Source organism: Lontra canadensis, unplaced genomic scaffold, assembly GCF_010015895.1.
Source record: "Lontra canadensis isolate GAN:19392208 unplaced genomic scaffold, GSC_riverotter_1.0 scaffold13, whole genome shotgun sequence".
In the NCBI taxonomy this organism is placed as follows: Eukaryota; Metazoa; Chordata; class Mammalia; order Carnivora; family Mustelidae; genus Lontra; species Lontra canadensis.
In genome coordinates this window covers 11,210,318-11,226,252 of record NW_022631007.1, presented here as the reverse complement: position 1 = coordinate 11,226,252, position 15,935 = coordinate 11,210,318, and the positions used below count along the sequence as shown (strand labels likewise).

The 15,935-nt window shown below is 41.6% G+C and overlaps 1 protein-coding gene across 1 annotated transcript in view; it reads left to right on the top strand.

Annotated features, from left to right (window-relative positions):
* The first annotated feature begins 157 nt into the window (after positions 1-157).
* Positions 158-15,935, top strand: part of PDE6D (phosphodiesterase 6D) — a 49,708-nt gene continuing 33,930 nt past the window's right edge. Inside the window, exon 1 of the mRNA XM_032857486.1 lies at positions 158-404. Within this exon, the coding sequence (XP_032713377.1) occupies positions 355-404 (50 nt within the window). The 5' untranslated portion in view covers positions 158-354. The remainder of the gene's footprint in view (positions 405-15,935) is intronic.

Here is a 15,935-nt window from a genome sequence, read left to right as displayed (position 1 = left end):
GCAACAAGACCTAAAGAAAAATTTGTCCTACGGGACTTCCCGGGGAGGGCCCTTCCCACTGACACTCGTCGTCCCCCGGCGAAGCCGCTGAGTGTTTCTATTGGCTGCTTAGAGTGCCAATCGGCGAGGTGAGCTTTCCATTGGCTTAGAGGCGGGCGCTCCGAGGCTAGGGGGAAGGAGAAGGGATCAGGAGCGGGAGCTAAGGGGAGGGAGAGGCCGGTCCGGGTCTGGCCGCAGCCTCTGCTCGCCCGAGGTCTCCAGGCTGGGCTGCGGCTCAGTCCTCTGTTCCTGGGCACCGTCTGCGAGGCTCCGCCGGGCCAGCGTGAGAGAGCCGCGGGCGGCGACCGCCGCAACATGTCAGCCAAGGACGAGCGGGCCAGGGAGATCCTGAGGGGCTTCAAACTGTATCCGCCCGGGAGCGGGGCGGGGCCGGGAGGACTGGGGAGGTGGCCTCTAGCTGAGGAGACGGGCCGGGGACGGGGACCGCGCCAGGTGGGCACCGGACGGGAGCGCGGCGGGAGGGACAGAGGGAACGGCGTCCGGGGCACTGGAGGCGAGGCAGGAGGCGTCCTGAGGGAGGAAGGGGACGTTGTCTGGAGCCCCGGGGACTGGAGGCGGAGGACCCCGGACGCAGTTGGGTTGGGAGAAGCGCCCGGCGTCGGAAACGGGATTCGGGGAGGACGGCTTGGGTCCGGCTTGGGTCCGAGCTTGGGTCCGAGCCTCGGCCCCCACCCAGAGGCCGGGAAGGGGCTGTGGGCCGTAGGGAAGGACTGAGGGGGCGCGGTGAGCTGGCCTCGGAGCCCCGCAGCCCGTTTGGCGGGAAGCCCCCGGGGGACCAGGAAAAAGTGACTCGGAGCGAGTGACCTTGTGTGGGACAAATGCAAATACTTGCGCTAAACTCTCCCGGGTTCCCCTATCCCACCCGACCCCCGCCTTGTTTCCACAACTTCTATGCCTCACTTGTGGCTCCTTCCAGGGCTGGAGCCGAGGAAGGTGGGCAAAGAGAAGCCCGGGATCGACCTCATCTTAACTCTGTCTTGGCCTTTTGAGGCATTGGATGGTGGCTGCTTCTTTCTCAGCTTTTCGCTTTTCTGTCCAGCGAAGTGAGGACCCTAAACTCGTGCGTGAGGTGCCTTGAAGTGTTTTGGTGTTGCACTGGGACTCCTGGCAAAGGTATCTGCTCTTTCGCGTTTGTGTGGTTAACGCGTAGACAAGGTGGAGCTGTCCAGCAATTACTTGATTACGTTGGGGAGACGGTAGGATTTAGCACGATAGAGAAATCATTGCCTCGGGCCTGTTGTGCCGCTTGTGCAACCTTAGCTCCTTAGAGTAATGAGGAAACCTCGTGTTTTAATGGAGGGTCGATCTGTAACCATAGGATGCGGATGAAAAAAATGCAATCCTGGACATTCCAATTTCAGATTTTCCTGCTGACCTTTTTCTCTTTGTACATGATGTGCTTACAATATGGAACATTTTCAAATTCTTCTCTCGGTGAAATTGTAGTCATCACTTTAAATCTGCTCCCCTAAAAGGAGATTGAGTGAGGCACTTTTCTCTGAGCTGCCTGTGTTTTTACAATGCCCATTTCACCCCTGCAAATTTTAATTGCTTTCTTACCGTCAGAGACTAAGTCGGTAGTAAATTTTAGACCACAAAGTGCAAAAAAGTTACAGGATGCTTTGGATTTGCAAACGAAAAGTTTCAAATGGAAGCTGACCTGCTATGCTTCTTTTGGAAAAAAACTGATTGGCGTTATCACCTCGGTGTAATGCCATTCCTGATAAACTTTTTCAGTACTTTAACGTAGTGAAGTTTAGTAACATCCTCTTTTATAGCTCCATGTACCTTTTGGTGTTTGTCTTCATAATGGCACCTATAAGTAAATAGGGATGACTGAAGTGTTAGAAAAGCTATGACACAAATTTTATTTTTCACTTAAGTAATTTATATTGTTACTTAACATGTGTGCTGTAGACAGTAAAACCGGAAACTGGAGAATTGAGAGATTTCAGAAGCACCATTTTTGTGCGATTGGAGTAAACACATTGCTGAGAACAAGAATCTTTTTCATGGCTTTCAGACAAAGCAGAAGGGGAAAGTTTAACTTCTTACCTCAGTCTGGGCTCAGTCTGGTGAAGCTGTTGGAAAAGAGGCCAAGGGACAGATGTGGAAAAGAGTAGAAAGCAGAACCTGCATCAGCCCCATAAAGGGCAGGTGAATTAACCAGTTCAATGATGACTTTAGTGTGTTAAGAAACAGGCTTTCAGAGAAGGTTTGACCTGAGCTGATTAAATCTCAACAGAAGAAGCCACATAAAAAAGTTAACATGGTAGCAAGAAGATACTCATCCTCTGGTAGACTTTATTGACATCTGAGGATTGAGAGAGAAAGGGAAAGGAGTTGTAGAATTTGCCCATTACCTTCAGGACAAAAACAATGTTTTAGTAAAACAAACTACCTATTGTCCCCCTTTATTATTGGGTAAATTGTTTTTCTGAACTTCCACTGTATCTGTTTCTGTTAAGAGTTTTTTCTGCCAAAAAAAAAGCTCTGTTATAGTCTCCTACCAACAATGACAGTGCTCATTTCTACATTAACTATGTCTATCTTTTATATTTTTGACAATTTAGACAAGTAATACCTTGTTTTAATTTGTATTTCCCTGGATACCTAGATTCCTGAATAGGTAATGGAGCATAGTGGTTAAAAGCAATTCTGGACTGTAGAGCTGTACTGTCTGTGTTGGAATCCCAGCCCTGTACTCTTGGTTGTGTGTCCCTGAGCAACTTCTTTAACCTCTACCTCAATTTCCTCATCTGTTGTGAAGATCGAATGAGTTGATAGCTGAAGCATTTAGAAAAGCACCTGATGCCTAGTAAACATTATGTAGGAGCTCTTTTTTTTTTTTTTTTTTAATTTTACTTATTTGTCAGAGAGAGAGAGAGTGCTTGAGCAGGGGGAGAGGCAGGCAGGGGGAGAAGCAGGCTCCCCGCTGAGCAAGAAGCCTGATGTGACAGATGTGGCACTCAATCCCAGGACCCTGAGATCATGACCTGAGCCAAGGACAGATGCTTTACTGACTGAGTCCACTCAGGCATTCCTATAGTAGTTCTTCTTATTATTAGAGAAGTTGCAAAATCTTCTGTTTGGCAGTTTCTTTTCCATGAATTGCCTATTGATTTTGTTTTTGCCCATTTTACTATTGGATTTTTTACTTACTGGTTTGTAGGTGTTCTCTATTTTAATATCATTTGCCTGTTCTGTATGTTGCAAATATTTTTCAACAATGTATTGCTCATCTCCTTTTTTATTGAACAAATTTTATTTATTTATTTATTTATTTATTTATTTATTTTCAAAGAGTTTATTTGAGAGAGAGCATGGTGTTGGGGAAGGCCAGAGGGAGAGGGAGAAGTGGACTCCCTACTGAACAGGCAGCCCAACTGGGGGCTTGCTCCCAGGACCCTAAAGGCGGCAGATGCTTGTCTGACTGAGCCACCCGTGTGCTCCTGTTGAACAAGTTTTAAATTATCATTTTAAATTCATCAATATTTTACATGTGACATCTGCATTTTGTGTCCTTTTTTTTTTTTTTTAATTTATTTGAGAGAGAGAGAGACAGAGATAGTGACAGAGATCCCAAGCTGGAAGGAGAGGGAGAAGCAGGCTCCTCACTGAGTAGGGAGCCTGATGCGGGACTCAATCCCAGGACCCTGGGATTAGGACCTGAGCCAAAGGCAGACGCTTAACCAACTGAGCCATCCAGGCACCCCTGCATTTTGTGTCTTAAAGATTTATTTACTTGAGTGAGAGAGAGAGAGAGAGTGCATGTGGGCCATGCATCACACCCCCTTGCACAGGCACAATCAAGAAAAGTGGGGGAGGAAGAAGGAGAGAATCTCAAGCAGACTCCCCCTAATGTGGAGCCCAACTCAGGGCTTGATCTCTCCATTCTGAGATCATGACCTGAACTGAAATCAAGAGTTTGATGCTTAACCGACTGAGCCACTCAGGCACCCTTGCATTTTGTGTCATAAGAAGACCTTCCTGACCTTGGGCAAGTCACTCCACTGTCTCTTCCCATCCATTTTTTTAATATTCAGACAGATAAAAATCATAGTATCTACTTTATAATTTTGCAATACAGATTAAATTAATTGCTATGACTAAAGAAATAAAACAAAACTTTTCTTATCTCAAGATTAAATATTCTATGTTCTCATCTCTTTTTAATGTTTAGCTCTTTAATCCACCTGGAATTTTTTACACAAATTATATGTGGGAGAAATCTAACTTCTTGTGCTGTTTTAAAGTGGTACTTAATTTTTCCATTACCAACCTCAGCCCCCAGAAATGATCTTTATTGATATTTTAATATAACCTTCCAATGTGGCTAATGTAGTATATTTGCTTTTATAAGAATTGAATCATAAGCATTATTTTGTAACTTATTTTTTCTCTTAATAATTAATTTACCATGTTCATAACTTGCAAAGATTTTTACTTTTAATTGCTTTCTTTTTTTTTCCTAAAGATTTTATTCACTTATTTGTCAGAGAGAGAGAGAGAGTATAAGCCAGGGGGAGTAGCAGAGGGGGAGGAAGAAGTAGGCACCCTGCTAAGCTGGGAGCTCAATTCGGGGCTTGATTCCAGGACCCAGGGATCATGACCTGAGCTGAAGGCAGATGCTTAACTGACTGAGCCACCCACGCATCCCTTTAATTGCTTTCCATGACGTAAATTTGTCATAGTCCTTTTACACAGCTTTTCCAGTGTACCCTGTATAATGCACTGTTCTGCCTCTTCAAACTGCTTTTCCTCAACATAAATACAGTTGGCCCTTGAACAACACTGATTTAAACTGTGCAGGTCCACTTACACAAGAATTTTTTAAATAACTATGGTATATAGTATTGTAAATGTGTTTTCTCTGCCTTATGATTTCTTAAGAACATTTCTTCCTCTAACTTACTTTGGGGTGCCTGGGTGGCTCAGTCATTAGGCGTCTGCCTTCGACTCAGGTCATGATCTCAGGGTCCTGGATCGAACCCCACATTGAGCCCCACATCAGGCTCCCTGCTCCTCAGGAATCCTGCTTCTTCCTCTCCCACTCCCCCTGCTTGTATTCCCTCTCTCGCTGTGTCTCTCTGTCAAAGAAATAAATAAAATCTATTTTTAAAAAAAGAATATGGGGGCACCTGGGTGGCTCAGTGGGTTAAAGCCTCTGCCTTTGGCTCAGGTCATGGTCTCGGGGTCCTAGGATCGAGCCCCGCATCGGGCTCTCTGCTTGGCAGGGAGCGTGCTTCCCCTCCTCTCTCTGCCTGCCTCTCTGCCTACTTGTGATCTCTGTCTGTTAAATAAATAAATAAAATCTTAAAAAAAAAAAAAGAATATGGTACATAATACATATAACATACAAAATACATGTTAATTGACTTTATGTTATCAGTAAGGCTTATAATCAACAATAGGCTATTAGTAGATAAGTTTTGGAGGAGTCAAAAATTAGACACAAATTTTCAACTATGAGGTTAGTTTGTGCCCTGACCTGTATACAACTTTATTAAATTAATATCAAGAAACTAACAGCCTACCATAAGAAAGATTATGCTTTTATAATTTTATTATTATTATTTTTTGAGATTTTATTTGATAAATCACAAGTAGGCAGAGAGGCAGGCAAAGAGAGAGTGGGAAGCAGGCTCCCGGCTGAGCAGAGAGCCCCATGTGAGGCTCAATCCCAGGACCCTGAGATCATGACTTGAACTGAAGACAGAGGCTTATCCCACTGAGCCACCCAGGCGCCCATATAATTTTATTATTCTTATACCATTTGGAATTTGCTTTGGTCTAAGATATGAAGTAGTGATTTAACTTTTCCTTTGAAGATTAGCTAATTGCCTCATTTACTTGTACTCCAGAAGTTAATATAATATGTAGAATATAAATGATTGCCACCAGGGGCACCTGACTGGTTTGGTTGGTGGAACATGTGGCTCTTGATCTTGAGGTCGTGAGTTTGAGACCCACGTTGAGTGTAGAGATCACTTAAAAATAAAATCTTTAATTAATAATAATCTGAGGGGCTCAGTCAGTTAAGCATCTGACTCTTGATTTTGGCTCAGGTCTTGAGCTCAGGGTCATGCGATGAAGCCCCACATCAGGCTCTGCACTGGGCATGGAGCCTGCTTAAGATTCTCCCTCTCCTTCTATCTTTCTCTCTCCCTCTTTCTTTCTCTCTCCCCCTCTCAAAAATAAGCAAATAAATAAAATCTTTTAAAAATTAAAAAAATAAACAACTGCATACAAATCAGTAAAATAAATGGGTGAGCTGGGTGGCTCAGTCAGTTAAGTGTCTGCCTTCAGCTCAGGTCATGATTTCGGGGTCCTGCGATTGAGCCCCACGCCTGGCTCCCTGCTCACTGAAGAGCTTGCTTCTCCCTCTGCCCCATCCCCCTGTTTGTGCTCTCTTGCTCTCACTCTATCTCAAATAAGTCTTTTTAAAAAATAAAATAAATGTTTAACTCAAAATGGACAAAGAATATGAACAAAGAGTTTATAGAAGAAAACTACAAGTTGCCAATGAATATATTAAGAGATGTTCAACCTTAATAAATCAACAGATTATCTCTTTTTTCCCAATTCATTAACAAAAATTTAAAAAGTTGACAATAGGGGCTCCTGGCTGGCTCAGACAGTAGAGCATACATCTCTTTTATTTTTATTTTTTTTAGTTTTTTAAAGTGTTTTTTTTTTTTTTTGACAGAGAGGGAGAGATCACAAGTAGACAGAGCAGCAGACAGAGAGAGGGGGAAAGCAGGCTCCCCCGCTGAGCAGAGAGAGCCCAATGCGGGGCTCGATCCTAGGACCCCGAGACCATGACCTGAGCCGAAGGCAGAGGCTTTAACCCACTGAGCCACCCAGGTGCCCCTCCTTTTTTTTTTTTTTTAAGATTTGATTCATTTATTTGAGAGAGTGCATGATCTGGGGGAGGGGCAAAGGGAGAAGGAGGAGCAGACTCCCCACTGAACAGGTAGCTGGATACCAACCTTGATGCCAGGATCCTGGGACCAGGATCTGAGCTGAAGGCAGACGCTTAATGAGTGAGCTACCCACGTGCCTGAGCATGCAATTCTTGATCTTTGGGTTTTGGGTTCCAGCCCCACAAGGGGCATGGAGCCTACTATAAATAAATAAATAAAAATCAATAATATTCAGTATTGGCAACTGTTTGGGGGAAAAGGGACACTTCACTTGTTGTGTGTGTGTGTGTGTGTGTAGCTTTTATGGAGAAAGTTTATGAGTAACTGCAGCAGAGCAGAACAGTAGTTAAAGAGTTCAGTGGTTAAGAGTGTGGACTCTAGGTTCAGACTTACTGCCTTCAGCATTGTTACCCTAGACAGAGCATTCAAACTGTAAACCTCAGTATCTGTATAATTTCCTCAGAGTATTGTTAGAATTACATGAGACTGCATATAAAATAATTAATATAAGGCCTGGCACATAGTAAGTAATAAATGTTAACTATGTTATTATTTGTTTTATTAATAATTATTAACATTATAACAATAACAGTGGTAATAATATTGCTGCAAAGCCAGTTTTTTTTTCTGAGATAAACCAGTGCCTTCATGCTGTTATTCTCTTACTAAGAAAATAGAATATTTCTGTTTTGCCTGTTTGAAGAAATGATTTAATTAGTAAATATTGATGTATGCCTAGTGTTTAGCTTGTTTTCTGGGAAGTAGTTACATTTCAATTTATGACAGCTTAGCAGAAAAGGAACTAGTTTGGCTCAGAAGGTTTCTGAAAGTACCTTTCACATGTTTTCTTTCATTCCCTCTCCATAGTTTGGTCCTGGATCCCCCACATCCTCTTTCTCATAGCATCTTTTTTTTTATTTTTAAGATTTTATTTATTTATGTGACAGAGATCACAAGTAGGCAGAGAGGCAAGCAGAGAGAGAGGAAGGGAAGCAGGCTCTCTTCTGCTGAGCAGAGAGCCGGAGGCAGGACTTGAGCCCAGGACCCCAAGACCATGACCTGAGTCGAAGGCAGAGGCTTTAACCCACTGAGCCACCCAGGTGCCCCTCTCATAGCATTTTGATCTTTCACTTTACTTCTAGTCAAAAATATTTGGCTTTAAATCTTCTATTCATTTAGATTTCCTTATTAAAAATAGTAGACTGTTGAACTTTTCTTGAAGTCAGTATTCCCTAATATATGCCTTGGCCAAATGTTAAAAATGAGTTTGATTTTTGAGTTTATGATTCTCTAAAATACAGTTTTTGTTTATCAACTCAAGCTCTGGGGAAGCAACCAAAACACAGTACTCATAAAGCCAATGAACACTGTTGATCACAGATTGTCCAGTCATAAACTTCATGTAGATTATGATTGGTAACGTGTTGTCCAGGATGAGAAGTTGTTATTGTTACCCTGAATGGATTAAGTGAGGTTATGCCCTATCGATCATGTTATTTAGAATTTTTAAATGGGCATTCCTACGTTCACATTTTGGGGAGGAATTTTGAAATATAATTAGATAGTCTTCAGATCTTCTAAATTTCTTTGAGGATTCTATATATGGTTTATAGTGAAACATTATAGTAACTTCTGGAGAAATGCAACAGAACATGGTGAGACTCCCATGAAAAATTCTGGCTATATTGTCACTGTATTTGATAAAGGGCTAGCAGTGGTGCTGAGGTTTGGCAGCTCTGGGTTCCTATTAAGCTTGACCTCACTTTTGGCTCACAGACCTCCCTTGTAAGCAGTCTGCACCCTCAGATCTGCATGGTAGAGGAACACTTGACTTCTGAACATATGGACCAATCCCTATTCCTGAGCTTTAGCATCATAGGAAGGTAGTTTAAAGGCCATTTTGACGGGGCACCTGGGTGGCTCAGTGGGTTAAGCCTCTCCCTTTAGCTCAGGTCATGATCTCAAGGTCCTGGGATCGAGCCCCGCATTGGGCTCTCTGCTCAGCAGGGAACCTGCTTCCCCCTCTCTCTCTGCCTGCTGCTGCCTACCTGTGATCTCGCTCTCTGTCAAATAAATACATAAAATCTTAAAAAAAAAAAAAAAGTCTATCGTGACTAGTAACCTAAAGTTTCCAACTAGTGCCTGAATACTTAAAACTCAGATTGTGAAGATGTTAAGCGTACTATTCTTTTTTTGCTTTTGACCTGATGATAATTTTGAAGCTAAGAGGAAAAACAAGTATATTTTCTTACAGTCCAATATCCTTAAAAATCTCATGATTGGCAAAGAAGTCCCACATGTGAGGAACTTGTTTGGTCTATAATAAGAGGTCATGGCTAAGTCCACCTGGTCCAGAGGAGAGGCACTGGAATCATGTGGAGAATGGGAAGGTTTGACCTGAAGATGAAGAATTAAGCAAGGGATGTGAGTGTTCTAAAGTTTAAAAAGCTGTTCTAGAGAGAAAGAATTAAGTGTGTTCTATTTGGCTCTCAGAGAAGGGTAGATGTTATAGGGGACAAAGTTTATTTAGCCCAATTACCTGAAGGGGGGGGGCGTTTTCCAGAAAGTATTTTAAGCAGCAAATGGATGTTCCTGTCCATCAGGAGGATTGCAGAGGGAAATTTTGTGTGCATCAAGATAAGGTGTTAGAGAGATGATCTCCAGAAGGACTCAAATCATTTTCCAACATCACAATTCTTTGATTTGGTGACAATCATTCTTAATTAACGAGGGTTCTTTTCAGCAAGTATTTCTATTTAGATATGAGCTACACCTAAAATAGGCAAAACATTTTTTGTAATTTGACATAATTAAAACAAGACATCATTTCCATTTTGTTTTTCAGACAACTCTTTTCTTAGATGCTCAGTATTGATGAAGTATTCAATTTGTGTATTGTGGACCCACTGATTCAGAGTCCTGGAGAGCAATTACTGTCTCTGAATTTAGATAAAATCTAGAGAACTAAACAAATAACTCTAATATAAATAACACTTTAAATATAGCCATAAGAAGAAAGGGGGTGACCTAATAATATTTGACATTCCTATAGTCTTTTTCAGGTTTTCAAACTACTTTGATTTACTATTACATTATTGCAACAACTCTATATAATTACTCTACTCACTTTATAAATGGGAAATTAAGGACTGATGAGGTTATCCCTGAGATTAAGGCAGAACCTGGAGGTTCTGACTACAGAAATGTCATACGATTAGGCCACCCCCTATCTTCTTGTGGCTATATTTCAAGTGTCACAAAATAAGTGCCTAAGTAGCATAAAGTGCTGTAGTATCTCAGAGGAAGGTTGACTACTCCTGGAGGTGTTGTTGAAGGCTTTAGAATTGTCCTTGGAATAGGATCTTAAAAGAGAGATGAGTAGGTGTTGAGCAGCTTAATTTTCAAGATCCTGGAGAGTAACAGAGGAGGGAAAGTGACATGAAACATGCAGGAAGAGAGTGCTTTGAAGGCGATTTGGGATCAAGAATGAGGAGGAATGAGAGTCAAAAACAAGTCCTTGGAATTGCTGGAAATTGAACTCGTTCACTGAATATTTGAGACTACTAAGAGTCCTATGATACCTTATAGGTCGTTGGTGATCTTTTTGAGAGTAGCCGATACTTGAGGAAACAAATTAGGTATAATTTGCCGGGATTAGAAAATGGATAATAGATGAGGAAATTAAGTCGCTTTACTTTTTAAGAATTTAAAGAATACTTTACTTTTTCTAGAAATCTGGTGACCTAGGAATGCAGAGATCAAAGAAGTAGCTTGAGGAGGTAGGTCTTATTAAAGAATGAAAATCACTGGGGTGTCTGGCTGGCTCAGTCAGTGGAGTGTGCGATGCTTAATCTTGGGGTCATGAGTTTGAGCCCCATGTTAGGTGTAGAGATTACTTAATTAAAAAAAAAAAAAGAATGGAAATCACTTATTTAAGCTACCTAACTGTGCAAGTTGCTTAACATCTGTAAAACAAGGAGAATGCTTGCTTTGTCTGCTTAACAGAGATGTTCTGAAATTTGAGTGAAATATTTTATGCCAACTCTCTTTAGAAACCATAGCTCTACAGGGGCACCTGTGTGGCTCACTGGGTTGGGCGTCTGCCCTCCACTCTGGTCATGATCGGGGGCTCTAGGATCAAGCCGCACATTGGCTTACCTGCTCAGCAGGGAGTCTGCTTCTACCTCTCCCTCCCCCCTCCCCCTTCTGCACTGGCTCACTCGCTCTTTGTCTCTCAAATAAATAAATAAAATCTTTAAACACCAACAACAAACACCATAGCTCTGCAAATGCATTGTGCTTACTATAGCATGGTTTCAATTATTTATCTTTGTTTTAAAGTTCAGGGTTGCTGTCTCTTTTGCCAGTTTGTAGGTTTCATGTTTCAGGGTATTGATAAAGCCAGAGTCTTAGTGATTCTTTTTTACCCCAGCTTAGACATCTGAAGCCTTTTTTCACAATTCTGGAAGTAGTGACTATTGAAGTGATAGCAGAGGAAGCCCTCTACATGACACATATGTCCCACTTGAAAAGCAAAATTATCTATGCCTTTTCTTTTTTTTAAGAGGCTTCTAACTTGAAGAAGTTGGTTTCCCTGTCAATACTGTAGCATGTTTTTAAAACTAGGTAAAGTTCACAGGTCTCTGAATGTGGCTTTTGATAGGATTCCAAGCAATATCCTTATGCCTCCAAATAACATATAGGAAATAGTGGCTGAACCTTTTGGGATCACACCCTTGGGGAAGGGCCTTGTATTATCTCCGTGGCTGTGTCTATTCTAGATTGTTTCTGACCAGTTTCAGGCACGTAACTGCACACATTAGTAGAGAAATGGACCTATGAGGGAAAAAAAGGTTAGTTCATTGGACTTTGCTAGTGAGAAGAGTGTGTTGTGTTTCAAATAGTGATCTTCTCATTGCTAAATTACTTGCCTCCATCTGTTTCCTAGGCCAATTTGAATTTTGATTGTATGCTTTCCAAGCACAGTGCCTTTGCCAGGGGCAGAGTATTATTTCACAGGGATATCACCACTGATTACAGTGCTTGCATATTATGTTTCAAGGATACTGAAACCTGGTTTCTCAGGGATCCATTTATATTTTTCTCACCTCATCCCCCATAAATAGGAAAACTACCATGGGGAAAATCACCAATTAGGATTGGTTCTCACGAATGTGAGGATACATATAGGATGCTTTGTCTAACCAATGCTAGTGCAGAAAAAGCCTAGAAGGAAGGCTTTGAAAGAAGTGATATTTAAGAATTAATGAAACTTTGGGACACCTGGCTGGCGCAGTCAGTAGAGCACACGACTCTGGATCTCAGAGTTGTGAGTTCAAGTCCCATGTTGGGGTTGGAGATTACTTTAAAAATAAATTAATACAAATTAAAAAAAGAAGAATGAAGGTGTGAGTAAGAAACAGAAATGAGTTCAGAAAGTGAGCAAGGAGGAGCAAGTTTGAGAGGGGAGAGATCATGAAGGCAGAGTGTTAAAAGAGAGCAAGAAGAAGAAAAAAGGCCACAACCCAAAACTAGGGAAGCAGAGCAAAGAAAGGAATTCCTTAAAAAAAAAAAAAGGAAAGAAAGAAAGGCATTCCTGTGATGAAAATGCGTAGGATACCACCAAATAGAGACTCCCTTTGTTTATTGCTAGTCTGTACAGCTGCTTTCAGCCCAGAGGAATGAGAAGACAGAGGTTTTTCTTCATGTCTGTGCCCTTGGTGCTGAAGCTTTTGCCTGTATTACCCTGGTCTGCCATGGTAGACATTAGCATATATCAGTATGTGCTGAGTCAGCCACTTTGCCTGGAAATTCTACTTACCTTGGAATTCCTCAAACTATAGGTAATGAACCACATGCCCATATATAATTTACAGATACCCTGCCAAGTCGTGAATTCAACTTAATGTAGGATGGGCTTTTAAATTCTAATGCGTTTTTACCTGCAGTTTGGCTGACTGACTAGCTGTTCTCCTTAGGGAGAATGGGATTTTTTTGGTGCTTGCTTTGCTGCTGGTTTTTGCTGAGCTCCAGGTTTAAGTTGTCCTTGGCACAGCATTCTGAATCCTGAATGAGCAGTTCTCCATGTTTGGCTCCTGGACACTCTTCAGTGAGCTTTGCTTTCTGGTTGCTCAGCCTGAGAGGGAGAGTTCTAGCAACCCTTCTGACTTGCTCTCTGTTACTCACTGTGGTTCAACACACATCTGAGTGTCAGGTGCAGAGCACTGAGAAGGGATAAATAGTATTGTGCCCGTGGAACTTGACTTGCAAATTTGACTGACATTCTGATGAGTACTTCCATGCTGGTGTAAACAAGTCTATAGGTACACTGAGGAGGGATCAGATAGCTTTGCCTCAGGGTGTATCAGGGACCACAGTCAAAGAGAAGGTTGACACAGCACTGTGACTTTAAGGAGCATCCTAGAGTGGGACTCATGTTCTAGGCATAGTAGAGCAGCATATGCTAAACACTGAAACACAAGAATATACTGAGATGCAGGAACTCTAAGGCTCGCTGGAGGATAGGTGCATGTAGGGGCTGGAGTAGAAGGTGATTCTGAAGAATGGAATGGATGGCAGAGACTCTGTGTCTTTCTTCTTCCAACAAACCTGAATTTACCCTCTTGACTTCCTTACCCCAGGCTTACAGCACTTTATTATACCTGCTGCCCTTCTGGTTTCCTTCTGAGTTGCTCTTCTTTATCAAATTGTCCTTGCTGCTTGCTCGACATTACCTTCCTATCTCACCCGTCTCTGTTCTTCTTTTAACCTGTTATCAACTCTTTTAACCTATTATCAACCTTTTAACTTATTATAACCCCCCCTTTTAAAAAAATCAACATTCCCCAAAACTGCTTACAAAGCTTGAACTTGATATGTCCCTCAGAAATGTGTATGTCTGAAAATGGAAGGACTTTTTTTATTGGACATTCACATAGGATTATACTGAGACCATATCAAGACCAGAGATCTTATCTTTCAATCTAGAATAGTGTTTCTTGAACTCTCACTGGTAATGATCCAGGTTTTTATTTATTTTTTTTAAAGATTTTTATTTTATTTATCTGACGGATCACAAGTAAGCAGAGAGGCAGGCAGAGAGAGAGAGGAGGAAGCAGGCTCCCCACCGAGCAGAGAGCCCGATGTGGGGCCTGATCCCAGGACCCTGGGACCACGACCTGAGCCAAAGGCAGAGACCTTAACCCACCGAGCCACCCGGGCGCCCCCCAGGTTTTTATTTTTAATCCTTCACAGACCAACATTTTCATAAAATAAAATGAGTTAATAAAAATCATAAGTATGAGTTAATTTAAAAATGACATATAAAATAAAGCCAGAAGGCTTTATTAGAATCCACAAATTATTCTGCTTAATTGCTATTATAGTTTTTAAACACTTATCTTGTCACAAACTGGTAACAGACGATTCACAAACCAGCCCCACTGGTCTATGGATCACATTTTTGGCAGCACAGTTACAGAATCCTCAATATAACTTGTTCCTGATACACAGTAGAACTTCAGTGAATGAGGTGGTTAGCATGATTATACCAGAGAAAGGGGAAAATAACAGTAGCAGCTCTCTTTGGAGGCTTGGGGGTAATGATAAAGGGAGAAAGAGTGCTACAATAACATGACCCCCCCCACACCAATAAAACAGACTTTTCATCATCACTCTCTCTGAACATCACTCCTTTGGCTTTGTAGTGAGCCAGATAGATTTTAATTAACCATTTGTGTAGGTTACTGAGAAATTATAGTTTTGTTTTTGCTGATTATGCAAAACTTACTCTGTCTGCAGAAAGATGTCAGCCCATGTCTCTGAACTAGCTTTCATGAGCAAATGTACAATTTGCCTAGGGTTAATTTCAAATCCTAACCACCCCGCTCTTCAAATCAAAGCATTTCATAATGTAGGCCATACTGCCAAATGCTTCCCTGCCTGAGATTTTGTTTCCTTTGGTGTCTTCTGAATAAGGTAAGAAGTCTTTTTTTTTTTTTTTAAAGATTTTATTTATTTATTTGACAGAGGAGATCACAAGTAGAAAGAGCAGCAGGCGGGGGTGTGGGGGGCGGGGTGAGCAGAAAGCCAGATGCGGGGCTCCATCCCAGGACCCTGAGATCATGACCTGAGCTGAAGGCAGAGACTTAACCCACTGAGCCACCCAGGTGCCCCAGGGTAAGAAGTCTTTTTATCAAAAACTTTGTAACAAACCAATCAGCCTTCTGTGTCAATTAACATAATTTTAGATGGCTTACAACACTGCAGTTTTTCAGTTCTTCAAAGCAGATTGTAAGGTCTTGAATCCCCTTCAAGAGGGATTCATGATATCATTCAGAAGATAGAAAAGCAGGTCACTTTTTTAAATATTCAGATATATAGCTACAGTTGAAGGATATCATTATTTTGAAATATTTAAACTCAATTTTTGTATGTAACTTATAATAGGGAAGTTTTATCATAAATAAAACTTTGTTTTCCATGTGGATCCGTATAGCACCAATAACTCAGTAAATCATCCTCGTTCTCTGCTAACCATATCCCAGGAGAACATCGTTAGAAGGCCAAAAAGACCACTTCCATGGCATATTTGAGGATCTGGCACCCTTTCTTTCTCACCTCTTGTCAGTTCCCTCAGCTTTTCTAGCTCTGGAGACCTGTCCTCACAAGGATACCCCAGACCTTGCAGCTGCCTGAAGCCACTCTCTAGGAGTATGTAGTGTAGACAGGTATCTGTCGGAACACTAGCTATGTTGTTTACTAACTGTGAGTTGCTGAGAAAGGTATTTAACTTCTGAGAGTACCACTTTTTCATGTGGGTGTCAGTATTAAAGGAGATAAAATTGAAAAATTAAAATGAACTCATTCTAATTTGGTATATAACTTGGTATATATATTGAATGTAGGTTATTGAAAATAGCAGCTATTTTAACCGGCCTCCTTTTTCTT